Here is a 19,031-nt window from a genome sequence, read left to right as displayed (position 1 = left end):
GACCCTTCAACTATTAGGCGGGCGCTCTGGCAGGGGCTGGCGGTCACCCTATTATTTAATAAACAAAGCCGCGGCCTTTTATACCTCCAGACCGAGTCTGTCGTTATTTGTGTGTGTTTATGTGGGAGCTGGTTAACGAGGGGACCCCCTCCCTGGAAGCCCCCCTGGTCATGATAACAGTATGGAGGAAACAAGGTACAACCATGTTAATCTTATTGTAACTGCGACTGCAGTGTTCCCAAGCCTGGAAACATGAATAAGGATTGAACTTGTACTATAAACACTCCTGGCGCCCATCTTTTCCATCGCCCAGCCGATCACAGCCAGCCCGAGATAAGGTAAATATATGCTGATGTTCAATACACAACTACACCGATGTGACTTCCCCAGGGAGCCGGGCAGGGAGGACTATGTCTCCCTTTTCTGATCTGTACCTTTCCATATTAAACCCCTTCATTTAATAGCTTTATAGAGTGTTAGCCCTCGTGGTTCTTTGCATTGCCTGCGTGTGGTAACCTTTTGGGGTATTTTGCTAGCGTGCATTCTGGGACCATGTGATCCGTGCATTGGCAGAGGTCTTATTCCCAGAAATCCTTCGTTAGGACACGGGGACACCATTTACAGTATTCTTGCCAGGGTTTTGCGGTGTTGCATTTCGTGGCCGAACAGTTGCTTAGCAACCAGCGGCTATATATTCCAGAAATATCCAACGATAATGCCCGGAAGAAGTCACAATTTAGTGACGAAACGCGTTGAGCTATCAACCCAGCTGTCCGTGGCTCATCACATTTACAGACATAGCAGATTACTCCCTCAAGGACTGTTCGAACCAGAATGCCATATCAGCGTGGTGTCTATCACAAGGGACAGTATAGAAACACCTTTTGCTCCCTCCTGTAGACGCCATGCCTGCTAACCTTACAGACCTGTTCTCTCAAAGTGGTTTTACAATCTATCCTTATGAGTGAATGGTCACTTGTTTGTTTATATTAAATCAAATACTTTTTATACTATGGGGCGCATGCATCTTATCGTTCTATTTTACAATATATATGTGTATACACACACACACACACACCCTGCAGAACATTGCACACTGTAACCGTAGTTGAAATTAGGTGCTGTGGTTAAATAAAGTAGTTACATGAACAGATGAATCAACACAATCCAAGTAAAATGCAATTAATGGTAATTTATTTACAAGATCTTGGAAAATGTCCCATTGGGGACGAAAGGTCGATCCTGCAAATAAATCACCATTAATTTAGTTTTACTTGGCGCGCGTGGGTGCGTGTGTACACACAGCGCTCAGGTCTAACGTATACAGTGTATGTTCGACTAGCAAATTATATATACCAAGCAATAAATCACTTATTCTTTATGTCAAAGCCCCATGAGTGCCTCTGATTTTCTTCTGTTTTACATATGCGCACACACGCACACGCGCCTATGATAAAACATACGTTATATGTATACACAGAGATAGGTCCAGGATATTACATACACGTGAAATGTATACACAGACAAGTCGGGCATGTTACATACATGTAATATGTATACATACAGAGACAGGATATAAAGTACAGCAGCATGGCGGGGCAGGGAGCATGGGGGCGGAGAGGAGGGTCCGATGTGGTGTATCTTTGGGGGAGGTGCTCCTCTTTGGCTTGTACAATGTAGGGCTGTCTTGTATCAGTGTGCAGTGGAGCAAAACACCTTCTGAGTGCCCATCCCTGAGTGTACCCCCATCCCTGAGTGTACCCCACCATCCATCTCTGAGGTCTGGTCCGTTTCTTAATGGGGGTGTCAGTGCTCGTCGGGTAGAGGGGGGACACAGGCCAGAGAGGTTATGATCCGTGTGTAGATGTTGATTCCGCGCAGGAAGACCCCCTCATTCAGATACTCGTCATGATCGTGCAGCAGGATGGGAGTGCGGTTCATGGGGGAGAACCCGAGGGCGGAGTATCCAGCCTGTGGGTATGAAGGGAGAGAGGGGGGGAAGCAGAGCAAGGAGAGGGGGGGCTGTCAGAAATAGCAGGGGGCAATTAAATTCACACAAAATCTGGGTGATTAGAATAATTTCATATCGTTCCTATTATACCTCGGAGAGGGCGGGGGGGGGAAGGGGAGAATGAGAGAGACGGATGGGAAAAAAGGGAGGAAATAGAGTGAAGGGGGAGGAGGAGGGGGGGAAAAGAGTACTCACAGCTCGCAGGTAACGGCTGTCAGTCGCCGCTGGGAAAATCTCCGGCTTCAGCTTCAGACCCCTGAAAACGAGGCACAGCTCAGCACCCAGAACGCTCCATTTGACAGTTTCTTAGGTTCTCTCTCTCTGGCCTTTTTTCTTTCTTGCAAACTCGCTGTCTCTGATGCTCTCATTTGCAGTCTATTTCGCTGGCTGTCTCTCCAGCTATTTGTGCTGTCTCAGTTTGTCTGGCTGTCTCTCTGGTGCTTCCACTCTCTTTCTGGCTGTCTTTCCGGTTCTCTCTTCCTTGCTGTCTCCATTTCACTTTCTAGCTGTCTCGACAACACACTCTATTTCTGTCTGTCTCTCTCTGACATGCTCTCTCTTTCGGGCAGTTTTTACGGCGTTCTCTCTTTCGGTATGACTCAATCTGTCTCAGGCCGTCTCTCCCTCTCTTGCAGTTAAGACATTCTCTCTTTCTGGCTGTCTCTCCGGTACTATGCCTCTCCGGTGCACTCTCACTTACAGCTCCCTGCAGGGGGTGCTGAACGCTTTCCACCAGGGGTCAGACTCATCTGTAGAGGTCACTGTCTGGTTCATACATTTCTAGGAGAAACACAGAAGTCAGGGGTCAGGAACAAGGTCAACGGTAAGGCCAGGCGCAAAGTCAGGTCAAGGACGAGGCCAGGATTAAGGCCAGACACAAGGTCAGCACGGGCACAAGGTCAGGGGCGACGTTAGGTCAGGCACAAGGTCGGTCGATGTCGGGCCAGGCACAAGGTCAGGGGTGAGGTCAGGAACACGGTCAGACATGCCCCCTCCTGCCCCCTCTCACCTGATGAAATTCCCAGGTCACCTGATCTCCGGCCGCCTTGCACCAACTCTCAATCTGACACTCAAACTCCTGGGGGGAGATAAAGGGGACAGTGGGTGGGCAGTGATCAGAGGGAGAGAGGGCACCGTGAGAACGGGGTGGGGGGGGGGGGCATCACTATACCTTTAGGTCCACAGTCGGTGGGATGCGGAGGTCAAAGGTCGCCGACAACTCAGCCGGGACAACATTATAAGAGACTCCCCCATTGACCTTTGTCAGGTTCACGGTGGTGACATCACCGAGTGTGAGTAGGGGGTCTGACTGCATCCTGACCAGGGGGAGACACAGGGGTAAAGGGGTGGAGTCAGGGGCTATTCAGGGAGATAAACATACACAATGTAAATATAGTCCTGACTGTGCGTGTGCGTATATATAGATAGAGATAGATAGAGAGAGACTGAGCAGCTTCAGTTTGAAAAACCCTTTCCAAGGTAGTTAGAATATAGACAATGGAAAAAGAAGCGCATGCTCCAAGGTACAGGTGAATGTAATTAATAAAGGTGATTTAAAACGTCAGAATACATACATCAAGTTCTTTTACAAAGCCAGGAAGATAATAGCACATCACTGGGGTCCCAGCGGAACGGAGGGAGGAGTGGGTGAGACGGATAAACACACAGTGGCTTTGTTGATAATGATGAAAATATCGTAATGATGTCCCAGATCTAACAAGAGAAAACACTGAGAGGTGCGAGTGTATCACTCCGTGAGGACGGCTCAGCTCAAGGGGGTAACCCCAAACTCTGATCAGCCGTAGTGACATCAAGCAAATGACACTTGAATAGCCGTGGGTATTAGGATACCAAAATGTTATAGCTATGATAGCCTAATACCCAGCGGCTATTCAAGTGTAATTTGCTTGATTTCGCTACTCACACGGGAGCTGCAGCTGTGGGGACGTCTCAGCTGATCGCGCTGATCTCACTAGCACAGAGGAGGGAGGCTTCAGAGACCTGCTGGTGTGGGAAGCTTCAACTCACAGCTGCTCGCTGCCTGGGCACCCCCCTTACCTGTGACATGATTGTTGACAGTAACATCCTCATTTCAGCGTTTTGTTACCTCCGGTCACAGCTGCTCGTGGTGAGGTTGCTCCAGTCAGAACCTCACATTGTCAGTGCGGAGAAGAGAGGTTATTACAGCTCTGGAGATCGGCATATTCTGGATTCCTCCCTCCCCCCCACTACGGCTGATCAGAGTTTGGGGTTACCCCCTTGAGCTGAGCCGTCCTCACGGAGTGATACACTCGCACCTCTCAGTGTTTTCTCTTGTTAGATCTGGGACATCTTTACGATATTTTCATCGTTATCAACAAAGCCACTGTGTGTTTATCCGTCTCACCCACTCCTCCCTCCGTTCCGCTGGGACCCCAGTGATGTGCTATTATCTTCCTGGCTTTGTAAAAGAACTTGATGTTTGAACATTTTATCCTGATTCTGACTTTTTAATCCCCTTTATTAATTAAATTCACCTGTACCTTGGAGAATGCGCTATAATCAGTGTGCATATATAGTACAGTGTGCGTATATAATAGTACAGTGTGCACATATTTACCTTTTTTTCTCTTTTTCTCTGAACTCCAGAAAACGCGAAATCATTGAATACTGAGAAATATCAAAATAATAATGTGGTATGTGTGTGTACACCTCATGTATCACACACCCCCTGTATATCTCCCGTACATATGTATATCACACACGCACCCTGTATACCTCCCGTACTTATGTATATCACACAAACACACGCCTTGTATACCTCTCATACATATGTATATCACACACACACCCTGTATGCCTCTCGGTCATATGTATATCACACACACACACCCTGTATATTTCTCATACATATGTATACCACACACACCTTGTACACTTCCTGTACATATGTATATCACACACACACCCCCTGTATACCTCCCGTACATATGTATATCACACACCCTGAATACCTCCCCTATATATGTATATCACACACCCTGTATACCCCTCATACATATGTATATCACACACACCCTGTATATCTCCAGTACATATGTATATCACACACCCTGTATACCTCCCGTACATATGTATATCACAAACACACACGCTGTATACCTCCCGTACATATGTATATCACACACACACCCCCAGTATACCTCCCGTACATATGTAGATCACACACACACACGCTGTATACCTCCCGTACATATGTATATCACACACACACACCCAGTATACCTCCCGTACATATGTATATCACACACACACACCCAGTATACCTCCCGTACATATGTAGATCACACACACGCTGTATACCTCCCGTACATATGTATATCACACACACACACCCAGTATACCTCCCATACATATGTATATCACATACCCTGTATACCCCTCATACATATGTATAACACACACACCCTGTATATCTCCGGCACATGTGTATATCACACACCCTGTATACCTCCCGTACATATGTAGATCACACACACACACGCTGTATACCTCCTGTTTATATGTATATCACACACACCCTGTATATCTCCGGTACATATGTATATCACACACCCTGTATACCTCCCGTACATATGTATATCACACACACACACCCTGTATACCTCCCGTACATATGTATATCACACACACACGCTGTATACCTCCGGTACATATGTATATCTCCGGTACATATGTATATTACACACCCTGTATACCTCCCGTACATATGTATATCACACACCCTGTATATCTCCGGTACATATGTATATCACATACCCTGTATACCCCTCATACATATGTATAACACACACACACCCTGTATACCTCCCGTACATATGTATATCACATACCCGGTATACCCCTCATACATATGTATAACACACACACACCCTGTATACCTCCCGTACATATGTATATCACATACCCGGTATACCCCTCATACATATGTATATCACATACCCTGTATACCCCTCATACATATGTATAACACACACACACGCTGTATACCTCCCGTAAACGAGTGTGTCGCACACTCACCAGTTTAGTGGCCGCTGTGTTCTCTATAAAGCGGGAGCCGTGTCCCGGATTCCCTCCGCAGTGAATGGTCAGCCCTGCGGGGGGGACATGAGTGAGCAGGGGAGGCGGTGTGAGGAGGGGAGGTGGTGTGAGGAGGGGAGGCGGTGTGAGGAGGGGGGGCGGTGTGAGGAGGGGAGGCGGCGTGAGGAGGGGGGGCGGCGTGAGGAGGGGGGGCGGCGTGAGGAGGGGGGGCGGCGTGTGGAGGGGAGGCGGCGTGAGGAGGGGAGGCGGCGTGAGGAGGGGAGGCAGTGTGAGGGCGGCATCAAGGGCAACAGTGGATGGGAAAGGGTCCCATTGGGGGGGGGTTAGTAATGAAAGGATGATGACCTCACGGGGGGTCAGTTAATTGGGGGAGACAGGACGGCATCACGGGGGGGGGGGGTTATCAGAAGGATGTGGGGATGCACTTACACCAGGGGCATTTCTCCCCATAGAAAACACTGAATTCCTCTGTTGGATTTGCAAGACCTGAAAGAGATGAGAGGGGCAAACGTGAGGAGGGGGGGGGGGGCAAGAGTGAGGAGGAGAGGGGCAAGAGTGAGAAGGGGGGGGCAAGAGTGAGGAGGGGGGTAAGAGTGAGGAGGAGGGGGGAAAGAGTGAGGAGGAGGGGGGAAAGAGTGAGGAGGAGGAGGAGAGGGCGGCAAGATTGAGGAGGAGAGGGGCAAGAGGGAGGAGGAGGGGTGGAAAGAGTGAGGAGGAGGGGCAAGAGTGAGGAGGAGGAGGAGGGGGGGCAAGAGTGAGGGAAAGATGGGACAAGCAGGTAGACAGGTAAGGGGGATGAAGAGACACGGGGCAGGGAGCGGTCTGTCACCTTCATCCAAGGTGATTCCGGCATTCAGCGCTCGGAATTCTGGGTGCTGCACAAACAGCTCCATCCCTGTGTGACCCCCAATCTCTTCATCTGTCACAGAGCATAACGTAAAACCATCAGTCCACCATCACTATTCCATAGCAGCACACCTAGCCTCCCCCAGCCTCTCTCCCGTACCCCGCACTCTTACCAGCCCCCCGATCTCTCCACTCAGTCTGTCTCTCCCTTCCCAGTCCCTGCTCACTCTCCCTGCACTCTTCTCACCCGCACTCTCCCCCCCCCCATGTGTCTCTTCCACCACACTCCTACTCTCTGCCTGCTGTGTATACCCCCCCCCCCCCCCACAACCACCCGCGTCTCTCACCTGGAACTAGTGTTAGGTGTATGGTGCGTGGGAATCGATGTCCCTCAGACTTCAGCCTGCGCAGAGATTCCAGATACCTGTGGGGGGGTCAGGAGAGCACTGTTACACAGCCCCCACTCAGCTTCCCCGGCCACTTACAGTCGTCCAGTTCTTAATGTCTGTTGACTCTCCCTAGCTCTCTCCTCCGCCTCTCTCTTCTGTTCCCTCCAGACTCTTTTTTTTCTCTCTCTCTCTCTCTCTCTCTCTCTGCCCTACTCTCATCCCTCCTATTTTCTCAATCCTCTCCCTTCTCCCACCCATTTTCCCTCTCTTCCCCCCACCATCTCCCCCTCTTGGCTTTTTCTGTTCCCCTCTATCCCATCTCTATCTCCTCCCTCTATCAATTCCCCCCTCTCTCTCCTCCACCTTTACTTCCCTTCTCTCCTCTTCCACCCCCACCTCTCTTCTCTCTACTGACCCTCTTCCCCTCCCCCCCCCCCCGGTCACACTCACTGGATGGTCCCACTCTTAGGGGTAATTCTATCTGCTCTGAAGCAGCCGTCCAGGACTTTTTTTGGCCAAACACCCTCACTGATGTCACCGGCCACTTCGAAGCATATAAAGTTACCCCCTAAATGTCCTGCTCTCCCTTCTCTCTCCACCCCCCTCTTCTCTCTCTCCCCCCTCCACCACCTCTTTTCCCCTTCTCAACTCTCCTCATTCCGCTTCTCTCGCTTCTCCACTCCCCCTCCTTCCTCAACTCTCCTCTGTCTCCTCTTCTCCACTCCCCCTCAACTCTGCTCCTCTCTCAACTCTCCACTCTCCCCAGCACCCCCCCCCCCCATCCCCTCCTCCCTGTCACTCACTGGATGGTCACACACTTCATGTCCTGTGCTCCCCTCCCATAGATGTTTCCAGCTTGATCTTTGTGAGCAGAGAAGGGGGGGTGAGTCCATGATTCCTGTAAAGAGGAAGCGGCTGCTCATGTTAGGATTGTATTATGTCCCGTCCCCCAGCGATGCTCTGCGGACCCCCAGCCACGCTCACCTCAAACACAGGTACCACGTCTGTGTGAGAATTCAGCACCACGGAGCGCAGGTGCGGCTCCGTCCCCCTCCAAGACAGGACGGTTATAATGCGGCCAGGGGACAACTGGGTAGGGCAGTAGAAGAGAGAGAGGGGTGGGAGGGGAGCATGAGGAGGCGAGGAAGTGAAGGGGAAAGACACAGAGGGAGGGGAGCGGGAGAGATGGAGGGGGAGATGGGGAGGAGAGGACGCACGGGGGGAGATGGGGAGGAAGTTGAGAGATGGGGAGTAAAAGACACAGGGTTGACAATCCTAAAGAAGAGTATATTAAGCCAACCAAACCCTTGCTTAGATGATTCCAGATATGATTCGCCAATTTCTACGTATCTCCATTAGTATCAAAGGTAATGAATGCACCATTGGTGCTTTGCATGGTTTTTGTGAGACCACGACAAGAAACTATTGGACACTAGAAACTGGCGAATCATATCTGGAATCATCTAAGGGATTGGTTGGCTTAATATACTCTTCTTCTGTCATCACTGGCGCCATACAGTATAGGTCATTTGCAATATCCAAGTGCTTCCTGGTTTTGGAGGCAGCCAGCGGGGCCGGTTAGGCTGCCTCTGAACTTCAAGGACATTGGAACGTTCACACAGATAGTATTTACACTATTGTATGTTGCATTTTATAACTAGCGCTTATTCACTCATTTTTCACTAAAGACACTGGGTGCAACACTTCTCTGAACTTCCTGCTGGTTTTGTCCTGGTGTCTGGAACCCCCTCATCCCAACTACGTATGTCATGAAGGCCCTACCTGTCAGGGTATCTGCACACCTCCTCTCTTCCACATCCTCTCCTTCCCCTCTGCCTCTCCTCCTGCTCCTCTCTCCCCCTTACTCATCCTCACTCTCCCCTCCTACTCATCCTCACTCTCCTCTCTCCCTCCTACTCATCCCCACTCTCCTCTCTCCTTCCTACTCATCCTCACTCTCCTCTCTCCCTCCTATTCATCCCCACTCTCCTCTCTCTTTCCTACTCATCCTCACTCTCCTCTCCCTCCTACTCAAACTCACTCTCCTCTCTCCCTCCTACTCATCATCACTCTCCTCTCCCTCCTACTCATCCTCACTCTCCTCTCTCCCTCCTACTCATCATCACTCTCCTCTCTCCCTCCTACTCACCCTCACTCTCCTCTCTCCTTCCTACTCATCCTCACTCCCCTCTCTCCCTCCTATTCATCCTCACTCTCCTCTCTCCCTCCTACTCATCATCACTCTCCTCTCTCCCTCCTACTCACCCTCACTCTCCTCCTCATCCTCACTCCCCTCTCTCCCTCCTATTCATCCTCACTCCTTTCTACTCATCGTCACTCTCCTCTCTCCCTCTTACTCATCCTCGATCTCCTCTCCCTCCTACTCAACCTCACTCCCTCCTTCAACTTCTCCATTTTCCCTACACCACTATTCATCTCTCTCGCTCCTGTCTTCTCTCCCTTCCCTCCTGCTTTCCTCTCTCCCTGCCTCTTCACTATTTCCCCTTGCTCTCCTCTCCCTCCCCCTCTTAGCTCTCTTCTCTCCTCCCTCTCCCCCTCATTATTACCTCCACTTTTTTGATCTGTAGTCCGATGTCTTCAGCCTCTCGAACCAGGAACCGCACTGCCCCATCTGGGTGGAATATATTGGGGGAGGGGGCAGGGATATATAGGGGGTGACTAGGAAGGAGTACTGTATGTAGGGGGGGAAGGGGATCATGGATGGTATACTTTGGGTATATATATATATATAAAATATATATATATATATAGGCAATACGATACCGCATCAAGATGAAATATCAGAGGCAGCACTCCACATGGTAGTCAAAATATTGTATTGAATCAACAAGACATCATTCCAACGTTTCGGTCCTCAAACGGGACCTTTATCAAGGTGATGTGATCTGATATTTCATCTTGATGCGGTATCGTATTGCCTACATTATTTTATAGGATTTGCACCCAGTATTTTGTTGATCCAGACGGAGTGCTTGTGGTTCTTTAAAACAGCTATATATATATATATATATATATATATATATATATATATATATATATATATAGTGTTCGACAAACCTATACATTTGCATGCCCCGGGCGAGTGGATTTAACATCGTGGCGAGCTCCTATTGGCCCAAGCAGCACACGTGTGGTACTAGGTGGCGAGTAGTTCGGCAAGTAGATTTTTTGGTGATTTGTCGACCACTGTCTATATATATATATATATTCACAGCGCTACTCCGTGTAGGGAGCATGCAGGTGGTGAAAACATTGGCCTTACATTTGTGAAAAACAGACAGTGAATCCCAGCGCTTCTCCATTGAGCTATCAATAAATGATACATTTATATAATATAAATAAATGTCCCATTTCTCTGTACTAACCCTGACCTGTAACAGTATCAGTGTGCTCAGCTCTGTACTATCCCTGACCTGTAACAGTATCAGTGTGCTCAGCTCTGTACTAACCCTGACCTGTAACAATAGTACTAACCCTGACCTGTAACAATATCAGTGTGCTCAGCTCTGTACTAACCCTGACCTGTAACAGTATCAGTGTGCTCAGCTCTGTACTAACCCTGACCTGTAACAGGTGTATCAGTGTGCTCAGCTCTGTACTAACCCTGACCTGTAACAGTATCAGTGTGCTCAGCTCTGTACTAACCCTGAACTGTAACAGTATCAGTGTGCTCAGCTCTGTACTATCCCTGACCTGTAACAGTATCAGTGTGCTCAGCTCTGTACTAACCCTGACCTGTAACAATATCAGTGTGCTCAGCTCTGTACTAACCCTGACCTGTAACAGTATCAGTGTGCTCAGCTCTGTACTAACCCTGACCTGTAACAGGTGTATCAGTGTGCTCAGCTCTGTACTAACCCTGACCTGTAACAGTATCAGTGTGCTCAGCTCTGTACTAACCCTGACCTGTAACAGGTGTATCAGTGTGCTCAGCTCTGTACTAACCCTCACCTGTAACAGGTGTATCAGTGTGCTCAGCTCTGTACTAACCCTGACCTGTAACAGTATCAGTGTGCTCAGCTCTGTACTAACCCTGACCTGTAACAGTATCAGTGTGCTCAGCTCTGTACTAACCCTGACCTGTAACAGGTGTATCAGTGTGCTCAGCTCTGTACTAACCCTGACCTGTAACAGTATCAGTGTGCTCAGCTCTGTACTAACCCTGACCTGTAACAGTATCAGTGTGCTCAGCTCTGTACTAACCCTGACCTGTAACAGGTGTATCAGTGTGCTCAGCTCTGCACTAACCCTGACCTGTAACAGTATCAGTGTGCTCAGCTCTGCACTAACCCTGACCTGTAACAGTATCAGTGTGCTCAGCTCTGTACTAACCCTGACCTGTAACAGTATCAGTGTGCTCAGCTCTGTACTAACCCTGACCTGTAACAGTATCAGTGTGCTCAGCTCTGCACTAACCCTGACCTGTAACAATATCAGTGTGCTCAGCTCTGTACTAACCCTGACCTGTAACAGTATCAGTGTGCTCAGCTCTGTACTAACCCTGACCTGTAACAGTATCAGTGTGCTCAGCTCTGTACTAACCCTGACCTGTAACAGTATCAGTGTGCTCAGCTATGTACTAACCCTGACCTGTAACAGTATCAGTGTGCTCAGCTCTGTACTAACCCTGACCTGTAACAGTATCAGTGTGCTCAGCTCTGTACTAACCCTGACCTGTAACAGGTGTATCAGTGTGCTCAGCTCTGCACTAAGGCTGCAGGAAACAGGTGCATGGAGCACACACTGATGCTGTGGGATATTATAATATAATACAGCACTCCTTATTTAAATGAAGCTAGAGAGCAGGTGAATGTTAGCAGTGACTCCCTGTGAGTACAGCACCGGGTATATGACAGTTATTACCGTAGTCCGGCTCAGGCTGCACAGTTTGGATCCTCAGATACTCCCGGAAGCGACTCGTGGCCGGATCCTCCGGGGAGGGCTGCGGGGGAGCTGCGTCCATCTGTGGGGGAGATATATATATACAGAGCATCTCTCCATTAACCTTCCCCTGCTAGAGACATGCAGAGCATCTCTCCATTAACCTTCCCCTGCTAGAGACCTGCAGAGCATCTCTCCATTAACCCCTCCCCTAGAGACCTGCAGAGCATCTCTCCATTAACCCCTCCCCTAGAGACCTGCAGAGCATCTCTCCATTAACCCCTCTCCTAGAGACTGCAGAGCGTTGCTGCATTAGCCCCTCCACTGCTAGACAATGCAGAGCATCACTCCATTAACCCCTCCCCTGCTAGCGACCTGCAGAGCGGTGCTCCATTAACTCCTCCCCTGCCAGACTCTGCAGGACATTGCTCAATTAACCCCCTGCTAGAGACCTGCAGAGCATCACTCTATTAACCCCTCCCCTGCAAGAGACCTGCTGAGCATCGCTCCAACTACCCCTTCCCTGCCAGCGACCCGCAGAGCATCGCTCCTTTATCTACTTATACAAATCCGCCGTTGCTTTCCCTGAAATCTTATTTCTAATTAGACATTAAACTGTTAAGTTTCAAGAAAACAAATTGTCAATTAGGTTTTAATTACACACACGCACACGCACACACACACACACACAACCTTGTTTTTTCATGTAGCTTTCCTCGTATCTCTCCCTCTGTATTAGGCTACGTTTATAGAAGGTGAGCGCGCCTGACGGAGCGCCTGGCGTCGCACGCGCCTGTCGCCCGAGCAATGTGTGCACTTTTATATAGAGGCGCTGGGGAGGCGTGGCGGAAACGCGGCGTACGCGTCACCAGTCTGGTTCGCTCTCATTGGCTGAAACACTCACGTGAGGCGAAAAAAACAAAAGGCATTTGTCTTTTGAAAAATCTTCAGCGCTGTCGCTCTTCATCGCGCCTGCGCTCGCACTACGGCCGGCCCGTGTCCGCTGCCGCACTTGAAATCGCACGCACCGTCGCGCCCACTATAATCGCAGCCTTTACTCTCTCTCAGTATCTCTCTTTATCTCCTGTCTCCCCTCCCTCTCTCCCAGTCTCCCCCTCTCTCTCCCAGTCTCCCCCTCTCTCTCCCAGTCTCCCCCCCTCTCTCCCAGTCTCCCCTCCCTCTCTCCCAGTCTCCCCTCCCTCTCTCCCAGTCTCCCCCTCTCTCTCCCAGTCTCCCCTCCCTCTCTCCCAGTCTCCCCCACCTCTCTCCCAGTCTCCCCTCCCCTCTCTCCCAGTCTCCCCCCTCTCTCTCCCAGTCTCCCCTCCCTCTCTCCCAGTCTCCCCCCTCTCTCTCCCAGTCTCCCCCTCTCTCTCCCAGTCTCCCCCCCCTCTCTCCCAGTCTCCCCTCCCTCTCTCCCAGTCTCCCCTCCCTCTCTCCCAGTCTCCCCTCCCTCTCTCCCAGTCTCCCCCTCTCTCTCCCAGTCTCCCCTCCCTCTCTCCCAGTCTCCCCCACCTCTCTCCCAGTCTCCCCTCCCTCTCTCCCAGTCTCCCCCTCTCTCTCCCAGTCTCCCCTCCCTCTCTCCCAGTCTCCCCCCCCCTCTCTCCAGTCTCCCCCTCTCTCTCCCAGTCTCCCCCCTCTCTCTCCCAGTCTCCCCTCCCTCTCTCCCAGTCTCCCCTCCCTCTCTCCCAGTCTCCCAGTCCCAGACGGGGCTTCTCACAATGCTGACTAGTGTGTGACTGTCTCTTTCCTAAGTGTGACTGTCTCTTTCCTCAGTGTGACTGTCTCTTTCCTCAGTGTGACTGTCTCTTTCCTCAGTGTGACTGTCTCTTTTCTCAGTGTGACTGTCTCTTTCCTCAGTTTGACTGTCTCATTCCTAAGTGTGACTGTCTCTTTCCTCAGTGTGACTGTCTCTTATGCGATTGCTTCTGTCCACTCACCTTGTGTCTCTCTGAAGCTTCAGCTGAGCAACTGTGCGCAGGGCAGAGGAAGGCAGATATACACCCTCTATATATACACACACACACCGGGCAGATTAGGGCGGATTTACACACACACTGTGCACAGGAAGGCAGATTTACGCACACACACGGCAGAGGAAGGTGGATTTACACACACACACACACACACACACACACACACACACACACACACACACACACACACACACACACACACACACACACACACACACACACACACACACACACACACACGCAGATATACACGCTCTATATATACACACACACACCGGGCAGATTAAGGCTTATTTACACACACACGGCAGAGGAAGGCAGATATACACCCTCTATATATACACACACACCGGGCAGATTAGGGCGGATTTACACGCACACTGTGCACAGGAAGGCGGATTTACACACACACACACTAACAAGAAACACACACACACACACACACACTGCACAAGGCAGTGGAAGGCGGATTTACACACATACACACACTGCACAGGGCAGAGGAAAGCAGATGTACACACACACACACACACATACACACTGTGCACAGGTCAGAGGAAGGCGGTTGTACACACACACACACACACACACACACACACACACACACACACACACACAAACTGTGTACAGGGCAGAGGAAGGCGGATATACACACAGACTGTGCACAGGGCAGAGGAAAAGCGGATGTACACACACACACACACTGCACAGGGCAGAGGAAGGCGGATATACACACACACACTGTGCACAAGTCAGAGGAAGGCGGATGTACACACACACACACACACACACACACACACACTGTGCACAGGGCAGAGGAAGGCGGAGGTACACACACACACACACACTGTGCACAGGGCAGAGGAAGGCGGAGGTACACACACACACACACACACTGCATAGGGCAGAGGAAGGCGGATGTACAAACACACACTGCACATGGCAGAGGAAGGCGGATGTACACACACACACACACACACTGCATAGGGCAGAGGAAGGCGGATGTACACACACACACTGCACATGGCAGAGGAAGGCGGATGTACACACACACACACTGTGCACAGGGCAGAGGAAGGTCGGAGGTACACACACACACACACACTGTGCACAGGGCAGAGGAAGGCGGAGGTACACACACACACACACACACACTGTGGACAGGGCAGAGGAAGGCGGATGTACACACACACATACACACACACTGTGCACAGGGCAGAGGAAGGCGGATGTACACACACACACGCACAGGGCAGAGGAAGGCGGAGGTACACACACACACACACACACACTGTGCACAGGGCAGAGGAAGGCGGATGTACACACACACACACACACACACACACACACTGTGCACAGGGCAGAGGAAGGCGGATGTACACACACACACACACACACACTGTGCACAGGGCAGAGGAAAGCGGATGTACACACACACACACACACACACTGTGCACAGGGCAGAGGAAGGCGGGTGTACACACACACACTGTGCACAGGGCAGAGGAAGGCGGATGTACACACACCCACACACACACACACTGTGCACAGGGCAGAGGAAGGCGGATGTACACACACACACACACACACACACTGTGCACAGGGCAGAGGAAAGCGGATGTACACACACACACACTGTGCACAGGGCAGAGGAAGGCGGATGTACACACACACACGCACAGGGCAGAGGAAGGCGGGTGTACACGTGTAACAGGTTTTCCCCCACCCTCTGGGAGATTTTACTATTACACGGTGTTGTAGTGAGTCCTCGCATACCAACGTCCCGGTTTCCGCCGGACGCATTCTCCAACGCCGGACCCGCTCATCCGACGCTCACCACCGACTAACATGGGACCCGCAATCGGTCTGTTAACCAACGGCGTTTTGCCGTCGAATAAGCGAGGACCGCCTGTGTGTGTGTGTATGTATATATATATATATATCTTCATTATATTGTCCTTATGGTTATTCAGATTGCTTTTTCATTCCGTCCCTCTGTTGTTTTTCTATTCGTATATTATTTATATTATTTTTATTTTTTTACTGTTTATTACCACCTTTTTCTTTCAACTTTTCCTCTCACATTTATTTTTTCCATTCTCCATTTTCACTTGGCACATCACCTACATTAGTTTTCCCCTCACATTCTCCCTCCCCCTTCCTCTTCTCTTTTCCCCCACCCCCCCGCCTCCCTCTCTTTTTTCCCTCCCCATCCCTCTCTTTTTTCCCTCCCCATCCCTCTCTTTTTTCCCTCCCCATCCCTCTCTTTTTTCCCACTCCTTATCCCTCTCTTTTTTCTCTCCCCCCCATCCCTTTTTTTTCCTCCCCCCCATCCCTCATTTTTACCCTCCCCCGATCCCTCTTTTTTACCCTCCCCCATCCCTTTCTTTTTTCCCCTTTTTATTTCGTTTTGAAAATTTCACACACCTCATTTCATTTATCAAACCATAATGGACACCCAGAGTGTGAAGGGAGCGATGATTCAGGAACACCCCAAAAAAAGAAATAAAAAATAATGGTGCAGCAAAATCACACAGTGGTGGAGCAGTGGAATCTTGGCTCAGTTAGATTGCCTACTTACAACAGGTAAGTGAAGAGTCAGCATATACGGGAAGCATGATAGATGGATACTCAGAAGGGCTCTCACTCAGGGTAGTGTTCATGGAAAACAGCAAGGAGAGACCATGGTGTGGACCAATAAACAAATGTATATAGATTAAAAAGCATAAGAAATGTACTCACAATGTGTACATCAATAACGGGCACATAAGGGTTTCTTTTGAGGCAGGATTCACGCAGGGAGGGGTGGTAGTCTGGCCGTTCACTCCAAAGCTCCTTCAGTCAGATCGCGGTGGACAGCGTCTGACGTCACATCCGTCAGGGACCCACAGCTTCCGGTTAGACGGAGGGAGAAGCAGATAGTAGGACAGCACGGCAGGCTCTTCACCTTCACCTTTGGATCAGGAGCAGCTGCATGCGGTATACAAGCTACGCGTTTCGCTGAACTAAAGGTCAGCTTCCTCAGGAGCACTGCTGAAGCTGTCGGTCCCTGACGGATGTGACGTCAGACGCTGTCCACCGCGATCTGACTGAGGGAGCTTTGGATTGAACGGCCAGTCTACCACCTCTCCCGGCGTGAATCCTGCTGCCTCAGAAGAAACCCTTATGGCTCAGTGAGTAAAGACACTGACTGGCACTGAGAGTTTGAAGCAGGGGAGCCTGGTTCAATTCCCGGAGTCGGCTCCTTGTGACCTTGGGCAGGTCACTTTATCTCCCTGTGCCTCAGGCACCAAAATCATAGATTGTAATCTCTACAGGGCAGAGACTGTTCCTGCAAAATGTCTCTGTGAAGCGCTACATAAAACCAGCAGCGCTATACAAGAACATATTATTATTATTATTATTATGTGCCCGTTATTGATGTACACATTGTGAGTACATTTCTTATGCTTTTTAATCTATATACATTTGTTTATTGGTCCACACCATGGTCTCTCCTTGCTGTTTTCCATGAACACTACCCTGAGTGAGAGCCCTTCTGAGTATCCATCTATCATGCTTCCCGTATATGCTGACTCTTCACTTACCTGTTGTAAGTAGGCAATCTAACTGAGCCAAGATTCCACTGCTCCACCACTGTGTCATTTTGCTGCACCATTATTTTTTATTTCTTTTTTTGGGGTGTTCCTGAATCATCGCTCCCTTCACACTCTGGATGTCCGTTACTGCCTATGAAGGAACTTGTCCAAATTCCCTGTGAAGGTTGAGAATTTTTCTAATTCACCTTACAACTCACTTATATTATATTTATTATATTTATCACTTTACTGTTGTTTAGCGCCTTTCTAAATCACTTGGGTTTATTAGTTTATTTATCAAACCATAACATTTTATCAGGTATCTCTCAATGTTTGTATCACTCTTCTATATTTGCTTATCTTTTAACCTTTTATTTCTATTGAGATCTTATACTTGTCATTTTATGATTTTAGTTATTAATTAATGATACTCAAACTTAGATCAGTTGCTTATTCTAAGCTCAGGCTTGGAGTTATTTTTTGCTCCATTGTTTACATCAGCTGTGTCCTTTACTTTGGTTTTGTGGTCATAAATTGCATTTTCAATTATATTTATAAGTACAGCTCCCCTGGTGAAGTCAGCTCATGCTGACGAAACGCGTTGGGAGTGACGTCATCATGCTACTTTGAGATGTGAGTTTTATGTCGAAGGGAATAACTCCTACACCTCGTGGGCTGAGAGCTTGTGAGGACCACATCCATCTGCACCTATACTGCTGTGTTACATCGGGCATTGCTATCGCTGGCGTTGGGGTCGGAGGTCTCCTACAGCCTACAACAGCAGGCTCATAAGCAGGAGGCGTCTCGGACCACCTGGTTCACGATCTGGAGGTTCACTCAACTGACGGAGGCTAATTATAGCGGTACCGTTACAAAGTTACAAAGAAACCGTTACGTGAATTCTATTTTTTATTATCTTGTAAGTGGGCATTGTCTTCCCTCTTTTTTTATAATAAATCCTATTTTTGAGGTAATGCACTAGGGTTGTGTACTGTTTCTTTCCTTTTTTACATATATATATATATATACACACACACACACACACTGTACAGGGCAGAGAGAGGCGAATATATATACTAGCACGTATGGCACACCTGTGAGCACGTGACCTGCAACAGGACAAGGGTTAATACACACCTAGCAAGCTGTCTTCTAACACAAAGGTCCCTCAAATGAGTAATCCCTTCACTCCGTTCCAATGTAACATCTGTCACAAACAGCACACTTGTGAGCAGGTGACTTAGATATGCAG

General features: G+C 49.4%; 1 protein-coding gene across 4 annotated transcripts; it reads right to left on the bottom strand.

The window, feature by feature from the left end:
• Window positions 1-1,533: 1,533 nt before the first annotated feature.
• On the bottom strand, window positions 1,534-17,120 carry ACY1 (aminoacylase 1). Of its 4 annotated transcripts, none has more exons than XM_075574230.1 (15): window positions 16,944-17,120; window positions 12,211-12,310; window positions 9,894-9,958; window positions 8,311-8,415; window positions 8,130-8,224; window positions 7,285-7,361; window positions 6,921-7,010; window positions 6,521-6,577; window positions 6,071-6,144; window positions 4,611-4,660; window positions 3,183-3,327; window positions 3,021-3,089; window positions 2,712-2,791; window positions 2,207-2,267; window positions 1,534-1,971 (listed from the first exon to the last, which is right to left on the bottom strand). In XM_075574230.1, exons 2-15 carry the CDS (start codon window positions 12,308-12,310, stop codon window positions 1,807-1,809), a joined length of 1,233 nt encoding a protein of 410 aa, XP_075430345.1. In that variant the 5' UTR covers window positions 16,944-17,120; the 3' UTR covers window positions 1,534-1,806. The 4 variants fall into 4 exon arrangements, with proteins under 4 accessions (XP_075430345.1, XP_075430342.1, XP_075430343.1 ...); XM_075574227.1 differs by lacking the exon at window positions 16,944-17,120 and adding an exon at window positions 16,783-16,821; XM_075574228.1 differs by lacking the exon at window positions 16,944-17,120 and adding an exon at window positions 14,166-14,301.
• Between the last annotated feature and the right edge of the window lie 1,911 nt (window positions 17,121-19,031).

This window comes from Ascaphus truei, chromosome 17 (genome assembly GCF_040206685.1).
Source record: "Ascaphus truei isolate aAscTru1 chromosome 17, aAscTru1.hap1, whole genome shotgun sequence".
Lineage (NCBI taxonomy): Eukaryota > Metazoa > Chordata > Amphibia > Anura > Ascaphidae > Ascaphus > Ascaphus truei.
The sequence above is the reverse complement of the archived record's forward strand: the minus strand, read 5'-3'. Positions and strand labels throughout refer to the sequence as shown.

Excerpts from the sequence above, each read along its gene's own strand:
- ACY1 (XM_075574226.1), bottom strand. The coding sequence starts at position 13,195 with ATGAAGAGCGACAGCGCTGAAGATTTTTCAAAAGACAAATGCCTTTTG. Across the intron at positions 8,416-9,893 it reads TACAGATCAAAAAAGTGGAG|TTGTCCCCTGGCCGCATTAT; the intron begins GTAATAATGAGG and ends TGCCCTACCCAG. Across the intron at positions 7,362-8,129 it reads ATGAAGTGTGTGACCATCCA|GTATCTGGAATCTCTGCGCA; the intron begins GTGAGTGACAGG and ends ACCCCCCCACAG.